Here is a 13,175-nt window from a genome sequence, read left to right on the forward strand (position 1 = left end):
GGGCATTAACTCTTTAAAGTACTGCAGGACTTTGCCGTTTCTTTGCAGTTTTCAATGGTTAGTCTTTCAGTAGCACTGTGTCATTGTGATCTGGAACATATTTATTTCAAATTAGTGCTGCAATCCTACACATGCTTACCTGGGAGTACTTCTCATTTAATTCATTGGTACTGTATTTATTTCTGAGTAAATACAAATAGGCTGGCCTGCATAGCCTGTTGATTCCAATGGGATATGCAGGGCAAGCTTTAGTGGGAATTACATTTTAAGAACATAAGAACAGCCCCACTGGATCAGGCCATAGGCCCATCTAGCCAAGCAAATGGGTACTGCAGGAGACTGTTGAGGCTGCTGAACCTGCAGAGAAGCCTCTGGGAGCTTAGAAGTGTCCAAAAATAAGAAAAAATTTTAAAAAATGGAGGTGCAGGGTTTTCATCACAACAGTGGCATAGCTAGAGGGGGTGCAAAGCACTAAGTTTTGCATGGAGCCTCACAGTGGCTCCCCTTCCCTTTGGAGGCATTCTGGGCGGTGGGAGCAAAACAGAGACCTGCATCCTAGTGTCTTCCCTTGCATCTGGGATTTTAAGGTAGCCTACTGCTAAAATCAGGAGCTTGCATATACTCATAATGGCTTGTCGCCTGTGATGGACTTTTCCTCCAGAAATCTGTCCAATCCCCTTTTAAAAGATCTTGGTCAGGGACCATCAACGCATCCTGTGGCAAGGAGTTCCACAGACTAACTTTGCCAGGGAGGGTGAGAGTAAGGGGCAGCCACATTGCTGTGATCAAATCCTGGTTTTCCCATTGTTGGACAGCTGACACTTCAGCCCTGAGGTCAAGACAAAAAAGACACCTTTGTCCACCGTTATTTACCTCTGTGTTTTTTTTAAGTCTATGTGAAACTCAGGGGATGGGGTGGCAAGTTCTACCTCCAAAGCCAAACATGCGGTGCTTTGCATTGTGGGATTTGTAGTCCTTTTGCCTATATGGAGTTCCCAAATGGGTTTCCTGCGAACTACAATTCCCAGCAAGCTTTGTGAAAATAGTAGCTGGGTGCCTGAGCTCCATGTTGCAGAGAGAGCCAGCTGCTGGGCAATGAACTGGCCTCCAGGCATGGGCCAGAAGGAGGTGTAGTCTAAGCACTGGCCCTTCACACTCAGTGTTAACCTCAGGATGCTCTCTTCTCTTGTCCATTTCAGTGACAGGCTCCTGGGATCTGCAGTGTGGTCTGCTCACCATAGGAAAGTATTGGTGAGGACTTGGGCATGCCTCAGGGTAGTAGGGCAAGGGCTGAGTCCCAGGGCGTCTGCCTTGCACCCTGGGGCAACCCTGGAGGACAGGAAGCGACACATCTGGACTCGGGAAGGGCCCCTGCGAGCTGGGAGACCTGAGAACAGCAGTACGCAGGTACCTATGCAAAGGAGCCAACCAGGAGGAGCCGCTCAGAAAGGTACAGGTGGGAGGCTGCAGTGACTGCTTCAAAGTGACTTAACCAGAATGCAATTAGCCTGTGGAACTCCTTGCCACACGATGTATAACTATAACGGATCTATTGTTGAGTGATCCTGAGTTTGTACTTTTACTTGAGGACACAAGAAGTGATTTGCTGGATAACAACAAGATCCACTTAGTCCAGTGCTCTTTGCAAGGTTCCCAGAATTTGGCAGCCAACCAAATTCTGGTGAGTGGTCTACTGTGACTTTAGAATATCTTCTGCCTATGTCTGCTCTAAGAAATTACTATTATTTATATACTACCTTTCACCAAATAAGTTCACAGAGTTACGGAACAAATTAAATGAACTCATTATTTTACTATTAGTTGCAATGTTCCAGTGCTAAACAATAATGGAAATTAAGGCTGCAATCCTATCCACTCTTTCCTGGGCATAAGCCCCATTGTACACAATAGGGTTGTGCTCTAAGCCCCACTCCTAGAGTGGAGCAGGAGTCAATGATTATCAATAAAAATTAGGAAAAATAAGCCTGTGAGGGAGTTAGCACAACTCTGCAAAGAAGTTAATTAAAGTTACTAGTCTGCACGTGTCTAAAAACTAGCCTGTCTGTCCCAACATACCTCTGTTGTTTGTGCCCCATTGATGGACCTGAAAAAGATAAAAATTATCTTCCAATTAACAAAAACTTCCTTGGCTCTTTTCCTGCTAGCCAGAGACAAGCAGGTGGCTGACTCCTTCCATGCTGGTTTAGCATTCACACAGACCTTTCTCAGTATCCTTGCAAAATGACAGTGTTTCTTGTGAGAACCTCTTAGCTCATAACTGTTATAGGTTGACATTGTAGATGTGAGTTGAATGCCATCAAGTTGGGTTCAGAATTAACACAGAGGAAAGGAGTATAGCCAGTACAGCTTGAATCCCTAAGGCTAAATTTATTATATCATATAAATATATTGAGCCCACTAAACTATTTCTATATCTAAAACATATAATGCTATATGCAAAGCAATTCCATGATCACTTTTACGTTTTGCTTGGTTTCTTATTCAACCATAGAAACAATAACAATCTATTTGCAGGACATGGCATGAAAATTAAAACCTGACTGGGTTTAACAGAGGTGGTGTTTCTTGGAGTAATCTGTTACACTTTAGCATTGGAAATAATATTTTTGAAAACCCTTTCAACAATATTTGGTTAATGTGTATCTCAGTTTATGTGAATGGCTGAGAAAGAAACACAGTCAAGGCTGAAGACTGGCAATCTGGTAACACAAATTGTTGAAGGTAATATGAGAGATTTCTTATTGCCTGAGAGGTGTACACTTATCTGACCTCTGTCTCTGGGCAAAATGATTCTTCATGTTTTTATAGTGCTTGAAAAGTTGGTCAAACCGTAGGAGAAAAGGCATGTGTGTTAGTGTGTGTGCACCCAACAGACTATACGCCTCTGAGTCCACCTTAAAAATCTATTGTATGTCTCAAGCTCAAGGTAGGGTCAATATTTGTGTCTAGGGAGGAGGGGGCATGAAAAACAGGTAGCTTCCCCTTGTGGTAAGAAAAGCAGGAAGATAACACAGGCTGAAGAAAAAAAGACTTCAGTGAACCTGCTATGTGCTATAGTAACTTCTAAAATGCTAGCACTAAAAATACTCATATACTAGATAACTGCTAATATAAAGAAATAGATTAAATAAGTGAGAAACGGACAAAATTAAAGGCTTTTTGAGCCCAGAGTATCCACCCATCTCCTCATTCCTGATGCAGAGGCATAACAGAATTTCTCACCTCAGAGGAGGCTGCCCATTACAACTCAGCATGAGTCTCTCCCAATCCATGATACACAGAAGCACTGGGGCTGGGCTCCTTGAATTTTATGCTTGAAAATGTACCCAAATCATATTGTTGCTTTTGGAGTATATAAGTGAAGTGTTCCTGTACATTTGATTCAGAAAAAGAGAATTGTTCCTTGAGTAAGTTGGGAAGCATTCAAATACTGTATTATAATTTACTAGTTAGGCAACAAGAAGGGATTCTGGACCTGCCACCAAAGTGTGACTGAATGGAATTGCAGACTGAGGGCCTGATCTAGAGCCCTGCGTGCCAGCTTACCACCAGCGCATACTGTCACAAATGTGCCATAAGGCATGTCTGCGACCATTACTGCAGACCCAGTGCCACAGCTAGCCTAGTCCTCCCCATCCCCACCCCAACCTGCCCTCCCCCACTTCCCCTGCCTCCCCCCACACCCCCACTCACCTCTCCACCATCCAGTGTTTCGGGTGAGCCATTGAGCACGAGCCTGCACTGGGCCAGCTCCAGTGCTGGGCCTGCATTCCGCTGCTCAATGGCTCACCCGAAACACTGGATGGTGGAGAGGTGAGTGGGGGTGTGGGGGGAGGCAGGGGAAGTGGGGGAGGGCAGGTAGGGGAGGGGAGGAGGGAGTGGGGCCAGAGGGGGGTGGGACAGGCAGAGCTCAGCTTCACCAGATCCTGAGCCCCATGTCGGGACACAAGGCCCGACACAGGACTCCTTGATTCTGCGCCAGCTCAAGAGCTGCCACTGAATTGAGTAGCCCCATTGTGGGGCTACTTCCCTTACCCAGGGGGAAGGGTTCCCTTCCCCCAAGGAGCCGGTGCAGGCTGCCCAGTGCACGTTGGGTGCCATAGTAGCTATTTTGGCTGTAAAACAACATGATTCAAAATGTAATCCTATATACACTTACTTAGAAGTAAGTCCAATTTAATTTAATGGGGCTTACTTCTGAGTAGATATGCATAGGATTATGCTGTTAGTAACTTTAGAAAGAACACTTCATTTTCTGCCTATCTAAGGAATACAAAGTTCAAAGTTACAGTCATAGTAGTTTTCGTTCTTGGGAGTGTGCTGTGAGATCAGTGATAGAATGATGGTATATTGAGACAGCCAGCATTCATGCAAACCTAAGTAATTTGTAGCTCATTCATGGTTCTGAGATGCAAACACAAACCAAAATTATTTTGGGGAGATTGGATTAATCTTATTACTTAGAGTGGGATGTTCTGGGGTAAGGGATAATGGGGAATGACACAGCCCTGGGACTAATGTAAAATCATTTTATGCTCCCCTGTTGTTCATGAAACAAAAAGCATACTACTGTCTTTTTGCTTTTAGGAGCGATTGAATGTGTGTGCACAAGTCAACAGAGTGGAGGTAACTCCTGTTTTGCTTTTTTTCTCTCTCTTTCAGTCAAAGAAGCTGGACGAGATTTTACCTACTTGATCGTGGTGGTGATTGGGATTGGTGTTACAGGTTGTTGAAGCAGGAAACATCTTCCTATCCTACAAATTCTTTACTATTGGTGATTTTGGAAGGCACATTCTTAGTTCAACTGCATTTGGTTTTCTTTTAGGTGGTTTATTCTATGTGATTTTCAAAGAGTTGTTCTCCTCCTCCAGTCCTAGTAAGATCTATGGAGATGCCCTGGAGAAATGCAGAGCTCACCCTGAGGTTTGTTTTATTTATTTGAGTGAAAGAGCTTCTCCATGAGAGCTGCTCTTTCTTGACTTTGGAAAGGAAAATTCTCCTTCTGTAGCTCATTGAAATCAATGCCATTTTCTTTTGCGTATTCCAGTCTTAAACTACCAACTCAATGCTATCTAAACCCTACCTCACTTCTGCCCATGCATCCCCACCACCTGAGGTCTCATCCACAAAAGGGAACATTTGTTCCCTTGCCCAGAGGTAAGCTTCCGTCACCCCAGTGTGTTTGCTTGTTCTGTTGGTTCATATCTGACTGGACCCGGGAAGACAAATCAAGGCCAGGAACGGGGATAGGATATTGGTGCTGCTGATTGTGCCAATACTTCCCCCTTTCTGGCTTCAACATGCTCCCTTCCCTGTCCTGATCTCCACCCATTCCTTGCACACCCCTGCACTTACTTACTGGCACTGGAGCTATTCCTAGTTCTTCTGGCTCACAGCGTCTTGCCACTTATGGTGGCAGCCTGGCTGTACTCTATGGTGTGTCACTTTTTGAGACAACCGTAAAGTGCACTGGGCTGCCAGAACAGGAGTTCTAGCGCTGTAGAGGCCCAATCAGATTGGGCTGTAAAGAACACTAATTCACAATATACAAAAGTGGTTTGAAATATGGCTTACAGAGCACATTCTATTTCTGCACTATAAACTGGGAGCTCTCTTGGGTGATTTTTCTGTTAGTTGTGCACACAACTTTGTGATCTTTTAGCCCTTTTCTGTGATAAATTAGTATTCCTGGAATTATTTTTTGCTATCTGCCACAGAACTATTGAAGGTAGGAGAGCAGTAACTGCAGAGACTGGCTCCCAAAGAGTCTTCTCTGTTCAAGGATGTTGTGAAATAACCTTGGTAAATTCCTGCATTACTGTTGACCAGGCTGCAGTCAGCAAGAGGCAGTATGAAACATTATATTTATGTGAGGGAGAGCAGATTGCACAAATAATCAAGCACATATTTTTTGAACGTTTGACATTTGCAATGAAAACCCTTTCCTCATTAACTCATCTGCCAAGGAACCCTTGCATCTTTGTTACATAAGCCCTGCACATACATTACAGAGGATTCTGAGATGACCATCCATTTCACATGGGGCAGTATTTCGTCAGTTGGACCTCACTGTTGCCCTCTATGAACTGCTAGAATATATCCAACATCCCTGTAGCTGTGTGTTTGATGGGAAGAGGAGTACTGATGGGGACATATTCAGAGAAACAATTCCTGATTGTATTATTGAGGATGCTGCTGCCCTAGTGGGGACCACTAATCATCCTATCCTATTGAATAGGTAATAGGTGTTTTTGGTGAACCCATCAAAGGTTACGGTGAAGCAACACGCCGTGGGAGAAGACAGCATGTCAGGTACCTGTTAATTCATCTCTAAGGAAAGCACCACTTTTCTCTACTAACGTAACTTTATTAACTTGTTAAATTCATCCATCTTCTGACTTTATATTTTTCATACTTGCTTGTTTTGTGTTTACTTAAATTAGGGGAAAGTAAAAGAGACAGTGTGCCTTTGGGGTAAATTGACTGTGAGCCTATTATCTGGTCTAACTTGGTTATGGATTGGGCAGCCAAGCCGCCGGACTCTGAAGACCAGGTAGAAGTAGGGCCAGGCAGGCTTAAGGGGGCCCTGAAAGTGAAAGAGAATTTCCTACTGCAAAGATGGAAAGTTCCTGTGAAAACTGAAGTTCTTTTCTATGTAGATTGATTTATTTAATGAATTTTTATCCCACTTTTCATTTACCAAGTAAATGCTCGAGGCGGCTAACTACATTCATAAAATCAATAAGTATCGTACTATAGAATAAACATTTTACAATTAAACCATAGCTTATAAACACCACACACATCGGCAATAAAACAAAGGAAACATTAACTAATAGAGAACTCAGGGCCCAATCCTACCCAATTTTCAAGTGCCGATGCAGCCATGCCCACGGGGGGGGGGGGTTAACTGTGGTGGGGAGACGGTCACAGAGGTCTCCTCAATGTAAGAGAACATTTGTTCTCTTACCCCAGAGCTGCATTGCAGCTGCACTGATGCTGGAGCATAAATCACAGAAGATTCATGAGAAGGACATTGTCCACCAGACCACAGCATTTGTCATTCTGGAAATTCCCACCTTCCTAACTCCCAGAACACATTCACACCTTCTGCCATACTTCAACAGCCCTCATTGTTGAAGATCAGAACTCACCAGTAAAATGCCAGATGCCCACTCTTCGTTCCTTATCTCTCCATCCTCCAAGTCACTGGTTGTACTGTACATGGATTTAAGTAATACTTGGTTGACCAGACTTCACAAGTGGAAAGTTTGTGCTATAAGAATGTAGCATGTGTTTTTTTTTTTTAACTGCAGTATTCATCGCTTTCAAAATCCTTTCTTGTTTTGTTGTCTTAGTAATATTGAGTATGTAAAAGATGGACTGAAATACATGCGCTTAAAGTTCTACATTGAAGGCTCAGAAAAAGGAAAACAAGGAACAGTTCATGTCGAAGTGAAAGAGGTACAGTGGGTCCTATGAACTACATGGACCAGGAGCATTAGTTAATGCTGAAATTACTGTGAACAAAATTAAATGATTTTTGTCCCCTTTCTGCAGAATCCAGCAAGTGGAAAATATGAGTATCGCTACGTATTTGTGGATATTGATGTCTACCCTAGAAGAACCATAATAATTGAAGACAACAGATAGTGACAACTCAAAGAACCGTTGACTACTGTGACACTTTTGAGTGGTAATGCAGTATGCATAAAAAGTTTGCAAAAATGGGATGAATGAAGCAAAGGAAGACTGAAAGGTCACTACATGGAAATTATAACCTTATGTAATATGCATGTAATGCCAGTGGAACCAATGGAACGTATAATTCTGCATAAATACTGGAAATAGGGAATCATGTTTTTAATAGAAAATGCAAACAGGGCTGGCACTCTTTATATAAATTGGTAGCAAACTGTGACAACAGCAAAGATATGATTCATCAGAATACTGGTAATAGTGAATCACAATGTTATATGTACACATGCCCTACAGCCATTGGCTTGTGAGATTTCAGGATGATTGCTTGCTCTGGATTTCACAGTGGTGCTGCAATAAACGATGTATAAACACAGAATATACTTGTTGTTTGGTTACATACAGTATTCACCGATAGAAGCTACTTCATTGCTTGTACTCACAAGAATCCTGAAAGCTCTCTCATTTTAATTTTTAGTAGTCCTTTCAGGAACACAGATATTTGCCCCCAAACGTTGTGAGAATGTTCATCTTACTCAATTCTAGTTGCTGTTATTTGTTTCCTTGATCTGATATTAACTTAGAACCAATCTTCTTCTTCTCACTACTGAGTGATCTTCCTCAATTTAGAGCCCAATGCTATCTAACTTCAAGAGCCAATGCAGCTTCAATGCAACTCCGAGGTAAGGGAACAAATATTCCCTTGCCTTGAGGAGACCTCCCTGACTGCCCCCTTATCACAGGATGCTGTGCATGCTGCATGGCTGCATCAGTGCTGGAAAACTGGATAGGATTGGGCCCTTAATCACATGAGTGATCCCACCCTGGATAGGATGATGTTACAAGCTACTCATCCCATCAGATTTGAACAGGTGAGAGTGTCACTGAGGGCAAACTGAGCTGGATGATAAAAAGGGCAATGTTTTTATCTAGATATTTTAATCCCTGCTAACTGGGCAAGAGACACTTTTTCAAGTGCTGTCCTCTTATGTGTAGCAAGGGGAGAGTAACTTTCCATCTTCACCTCCAGCACAGTGTCTTTTCAAGCATCTGTTCGCTGGTGTTCTTCCACATCTTTTTAGATTATGAACCCTTTCAGGACAGGAAGCCATTTAGTTATTTGACTTTGTCAGTAAACCACTACGTGAACTTTTTGTTGAAATGCATTATATAAATACTGTTAATAATAATCCCACCTTTCCATCTCCTAAAATACCCTCAAGGCTGCTCACTTTTGGCTTTCAGCACAAACATATGCTGTCCTCCTTTTCTGCACAGAGGTAGTTGATGGATCACTGAGTGGAGAGGGGCACAGTTAACGTTTAGAAGCAGAGCAGGCAGTGGTGACATCTGCTCTGTTGGCCTCTCTGCCTCTTTTCTTCGTCATGGAGACAGTAGATCCCTGCTTTCTTGGGTCAGTCAAGTGGGTCATAAGAACATAAGAACAGCCCCACTGGATCAGGCCATAGGCCCATCTAGTCCAGCTATCTCACAGCGGCCCACCAAATGCCCCAGGGAGCACACCAGATAACAAGAGGCCTGCATCCTGGTGCCCTCCCTTGCATCTGGCATTCTGACATAGCCCATTTCTAAAATCAGGAGGTTGCACATATACATCATGACTTGTAACCCATAATGGATCTTTCCTACAGAAACTTGTCCAATCCCCTTTTAAAGGCTTCCAGGCCAGATGCCATCACCACATCCTGTGGCAAGGAGTTCCACAGACCGACCACACGCTGAGTAAAGAAATATTTTCTTTTGTCTGTTCTAACTCTCCCAACACTCAATTTTAGTGGATGTCCCCTGGTTCTGGTATTATGTGAGAGTGTAAAGAGCATCTCTCTATCCACTTTATCCTTCCCATGCATAATTTTGTATGTCTCAATCATGTCCCCCCTCAGGCGTCTCTTTTCTAGGCTGAAAAGGCCCAAACGCCATAGCCTTTCCTCGTAAGGAAAGTGTCCCAACCCAGTAATCATCTCAGTTGCTCTCTTTTGCACCTTTTCCATTTCCACTATGTCCTTTTTGAGATGTGGCGACCAGAACTGGACACAATACTCCAGGTGTGATGGGTCAGTGATGCCGGCCAGTAAGAGATCTCAGGATCAAATCAGATGCCATCACAATTAAATGTAGCCAATCAGTTTGGGCACTGTCTAGTGTTACTGATGGTGAGTGAAGCTAATTCAGGAACCAATGCACTCATTCTGAATAGACAAACACTTTTACCTCCTTTCAGGGACGGGGCCAAAGGGCATATTGATACTGCTGAAAATATTAGCAAAAAGCACTCTCATTCTTTGGCTCAACCTCATAGCTGAGGGACTTAGCAATGTCTCATAACTGTTCAGTATATTGCTCATAACTGTTCAGTATTATTGCTTGAATAGAGATAATGAATACTGCCATCTAGTGGGCTTTATAGAAAACTGCATCACTTAGTCCTGAGAGAAGGAAAACTCTTGATTCCAAACCTCCACTGCCTTGTAGTTACATCCAGTTACGGAAAAGGCTTCAGGAGTCAACCTCGAGGCAAAATCCGGAGCCGGAGTCCCTGAGGCAGTTCATGGCTGAACACAGTCACGTTCTGGCAACTCCTGCAACACCGCTGGAACCAACCGTATTGGCCTCTGCCTTTCCATTGGACCATTTCAGCGACGTGGAGAGGGGGGATTTGCTGCATGGATAACAGCCTATCCTCCGTACCTACTTTACCCAGGCTTCGCGCACTGGAGAGGACACTCTGTTCCAGAACCATCATTCAGAGCGTGACACCATAGTCTTCTGAGACTGAAGGATGCCAACATGAAGTCCTGTTCAGCTCATTCTAGTCTGGGAACACAAAATGTTGTACTGCAATGTTTGATCCTGATTTTCTCATTTTATCTAATTTAGGACAAATGAGATGTAAATTTTGTTGGCTGATAACTCTGTTAAAAGAATAGAAGCAAGGGTTCCAAGTTACACACATTCTCCAGGCTTAATTTTCCGTCATTTTCAAGTCATTTTCCATAATAAGTCCTGTGGCCCTTGTAAAGGATACCAATTTTATTGCAGCATCAGCTTGTGAGGACTACTGCTCTCTTCCTCAGATACATCCAATAGCACAGGCCTACAAAAGTGAGGGTCAGAAAAGTTTTTCCCAAACTTTATGGTGGTTTGATATGAATTTGGGGTGCCGATTCCAAAAATGGCATCCATTTTGTCTTATCATGTCTAGTTTTGGAGAAATAGTATAGCCTCATTAGTGAATGGTTCAAGCAGCTTCCTCATGAGGAAGCCATGGTGTAGGCTTCCTCATGAGGAAGCTGCTTGAACCATTCACTAAAGAGGATATGCTGTGTCTCCAAAACTAGACGTTATAGGGCAAAACGGATGCCATTTTTGGAATCGGCACCCCAAATATACCCAGGAATTGGTGTAACGTTTAAGGAAGCAAAATGTGTGTTGGCCTGTGTAATCTCCTAAGATTGTAGTTCTCAAACTTTTTAGCACTGGGACCCACTTTTTAGAATGACAGTCTGTCAGGACCCACCAGAAGTGTTGTTGTAGCTGGAAGTGAGAAAATCAAGTAGAAAAATGTTTTAAAATCCTAGGCTATAATCCTATCCTCACTTGCCCAGGACTAAGCCCCACTGACTAATATTGTTAAAATCATATGTAAAGTAGTAGCCTGTTCAAAGTTCAAACCTGGAAAACTTTTCCCCAAATGCAGTCACATACAGGTAGCATCAAGTCTAATATATTAAAAATAAAATATTGAAATGAATGGGGACCCATCTGAAATTGGCTCACGACCCACCTAGTGGGGTCGTGACCTACCATTTGAGAAACACTGTCATGATAGCAGTAAATGTGCATGAGGTGCAATTAACGTATTATGGTCAAAATGTAATTTTGTTCAGAGTACTTGAGTTACACAGAAACATGATTTAAAATCCTAAAAGTATAAGATACCAGATAGTTTTTCTGCTGGGAAAGAGAATTGGATTTTGCTTTCATTGGGTTGCATCCAAAGGTTCCCCCTATCTAAAAGTTTCAAATATAGTTTCCCCTATCTAAAGGTTCCCCCTATAAGTTTTCAAATATAGCTCATATTACTTGTTCCATCTTGTCTGACTCTTGCTCTCCAAGAACAAGAGACCCAAATGGCACTAGAAATGAATGTCACCATTGGAAGATTGTACAGGAAGCCCATGTAAATAGTTCTTTTTTTAAGATCTTTGGAGAAATTTACATGAACTTTCAGAGCACTCATTCAATACAATAATACAATACAGGTATTTATATACCGCCTTTCTATGTCCTCAGATTTCTCCTCGGACTTTATTCAAGGCAGTTTACATTGGCAGGCAATTTAAATCCCTGTAGGGATTTTTACAATTTGAAAGGTTCTATCTTTCAAGAAACCACAACAACCAGATGTTTCTTTCTTGATCTGGCTGCACATTCTGGCCTCCATCCTCCCACGCTCAAAGCAGATAGAATAACTTAGCTCAGCTTGTCAGCTGCTTCAAGGTCACAAGGTGCCGGTGGCTTCGAACTGGCAACCTTCAGATGTTATCTTCAGGCAAATGGAGGCTCAACCCTCTAGATCAGACCTCTTGCCCTGCTCTCAGGGCACTGCTCTCTTTGGTTTTAACAATACAATATTATTTGTTTCCAGCCTGGCATAGATCAGCCTCGTTTTTATGGAAAAAGAAAACTGATACATATGAGGATCACCTCCCTGCATTACAATCTCTGCACATGAACTGGAGGTTGTGCATGACTTTGTGTACCTTGGCTCAACGATCTCCGACACTCTTTCTCTCGATACCGAGCTAAACAAACTCATCGGTAAAGCAGCTACCACGTTTTCCAGACTCACAAAGAGAGTCTGGTCCAACAAGAAGCTGACGGAACATACCAAGATCCAGGTCTACAGAGCTTGCGTCCTGAGTACACTTCTGTACTGCAGCAAGTCATGGACTCTTCATTCACAACAGGAGAGGAAACTGAATACTTTCCACAAGCGCTGCCTCCGACGTATTCTCGGCATCACCTGGCAGGACAAAGTTCCAAACAACACAGTCCTGGAACGTGCTGGAATCCATAGCATGTATGCACTACTGAAACAGAGACACCTGCGTTGGCTCGGTCATGTTGTGAGAATGGATGATGGCCGGATCCCAAAGGATCTCCTCTATGGAGAACTCGTGCAAGGAAAGCGCCCTGCAGGTAGACCACAGCTGCGATACAAGAACATCTGCAAGAGGGATCTGAAGGCCTTAGGAGTGGACCTCAACAAGTGGGAAACCCTGGCCTCTGAGCGGCCCGCTTGGAGGCAGGCTGTGCAACATGGCCTTTCCCAGTTTGAAGAGACACTTGGCCAACAGTCTGAGGCTAAGAGGCAAAGAAGGAAGGCCCATAGCCAGGGAGACAGACCAGGGACAGACTGCACTTGCTCCCAG

General features: G+C 43.3%; 1 protein-coding gene across 1 annotated transcript; it reads left to right on the top strand.

Moving 5' to 3' along the window:
• The first annotated feature begins 1,057 nt into the window (after window positions 1-1,057).
• TIMM21 (translocase of inner mitochondrial membrane 21) lies at window positions 1,058-8,098 on the top strand. Its single transcript, XM_066625326.1, has 6 exons — window positions 1,058-1,450; window positions 4,684-4,746; window positions 4,847-4,944; window positions 6,260-6,333; window positions 7,380-7,485; window positions 7,582-8,098. The coding sequence occupies exons 1-6, from the start codon at window positions 1,174-1,176 to the stop codon at window positions 7,672-7,674; spliced, it is 711 nt and encodes a 236-aa protein (XP_066481423.1). The 5' UTR covers window positions 1,058-1,173; the 3' UTR covers window positions 7,675-8,098.
• The last annotated feature ends 5,077 nt before the right edge of the window (window positions 8,099-13,175 follow it).

Source organism: Tiliqua scincoides, chromosome 4 (genome assembly GCF_035046505.1).
Source record: "Tiliqua scincoides isolate rTilSci1 chromosome 4, rTilSci1.hap2, whole genome shotgun sequence".
Taxonomy (NCBI): Eukaryota; Metazoa; Chordata; class Lepidosauria; order Squamata; family Scincidae; genus Tiliqua; species Tiliqua scincoides.

Coding starts and splice junctions, on each gene's coding strand:
- TIMM21 (XM_066625326.1), top strand. CDS start 1,174: ATGCTCTCTTCTCTTGTCCATTTCAGTGACAGGCTCCTGGGATCTGCA. Junction 1,451..4,683: donor AGGAGGAGCCGCTCAGAAAG/GTACAGGTGGGA, acceptor TCTCTCTTTCAG/TCAAAGAAGCTGGACGAGAT. Junction 4,747..4,846: donor GATTGGGATTGGTGTTACAG/GTTGTTGAAGCA, acceptor GTTTTCTTTTAG/GTGGTTTATTCTATGTGATT.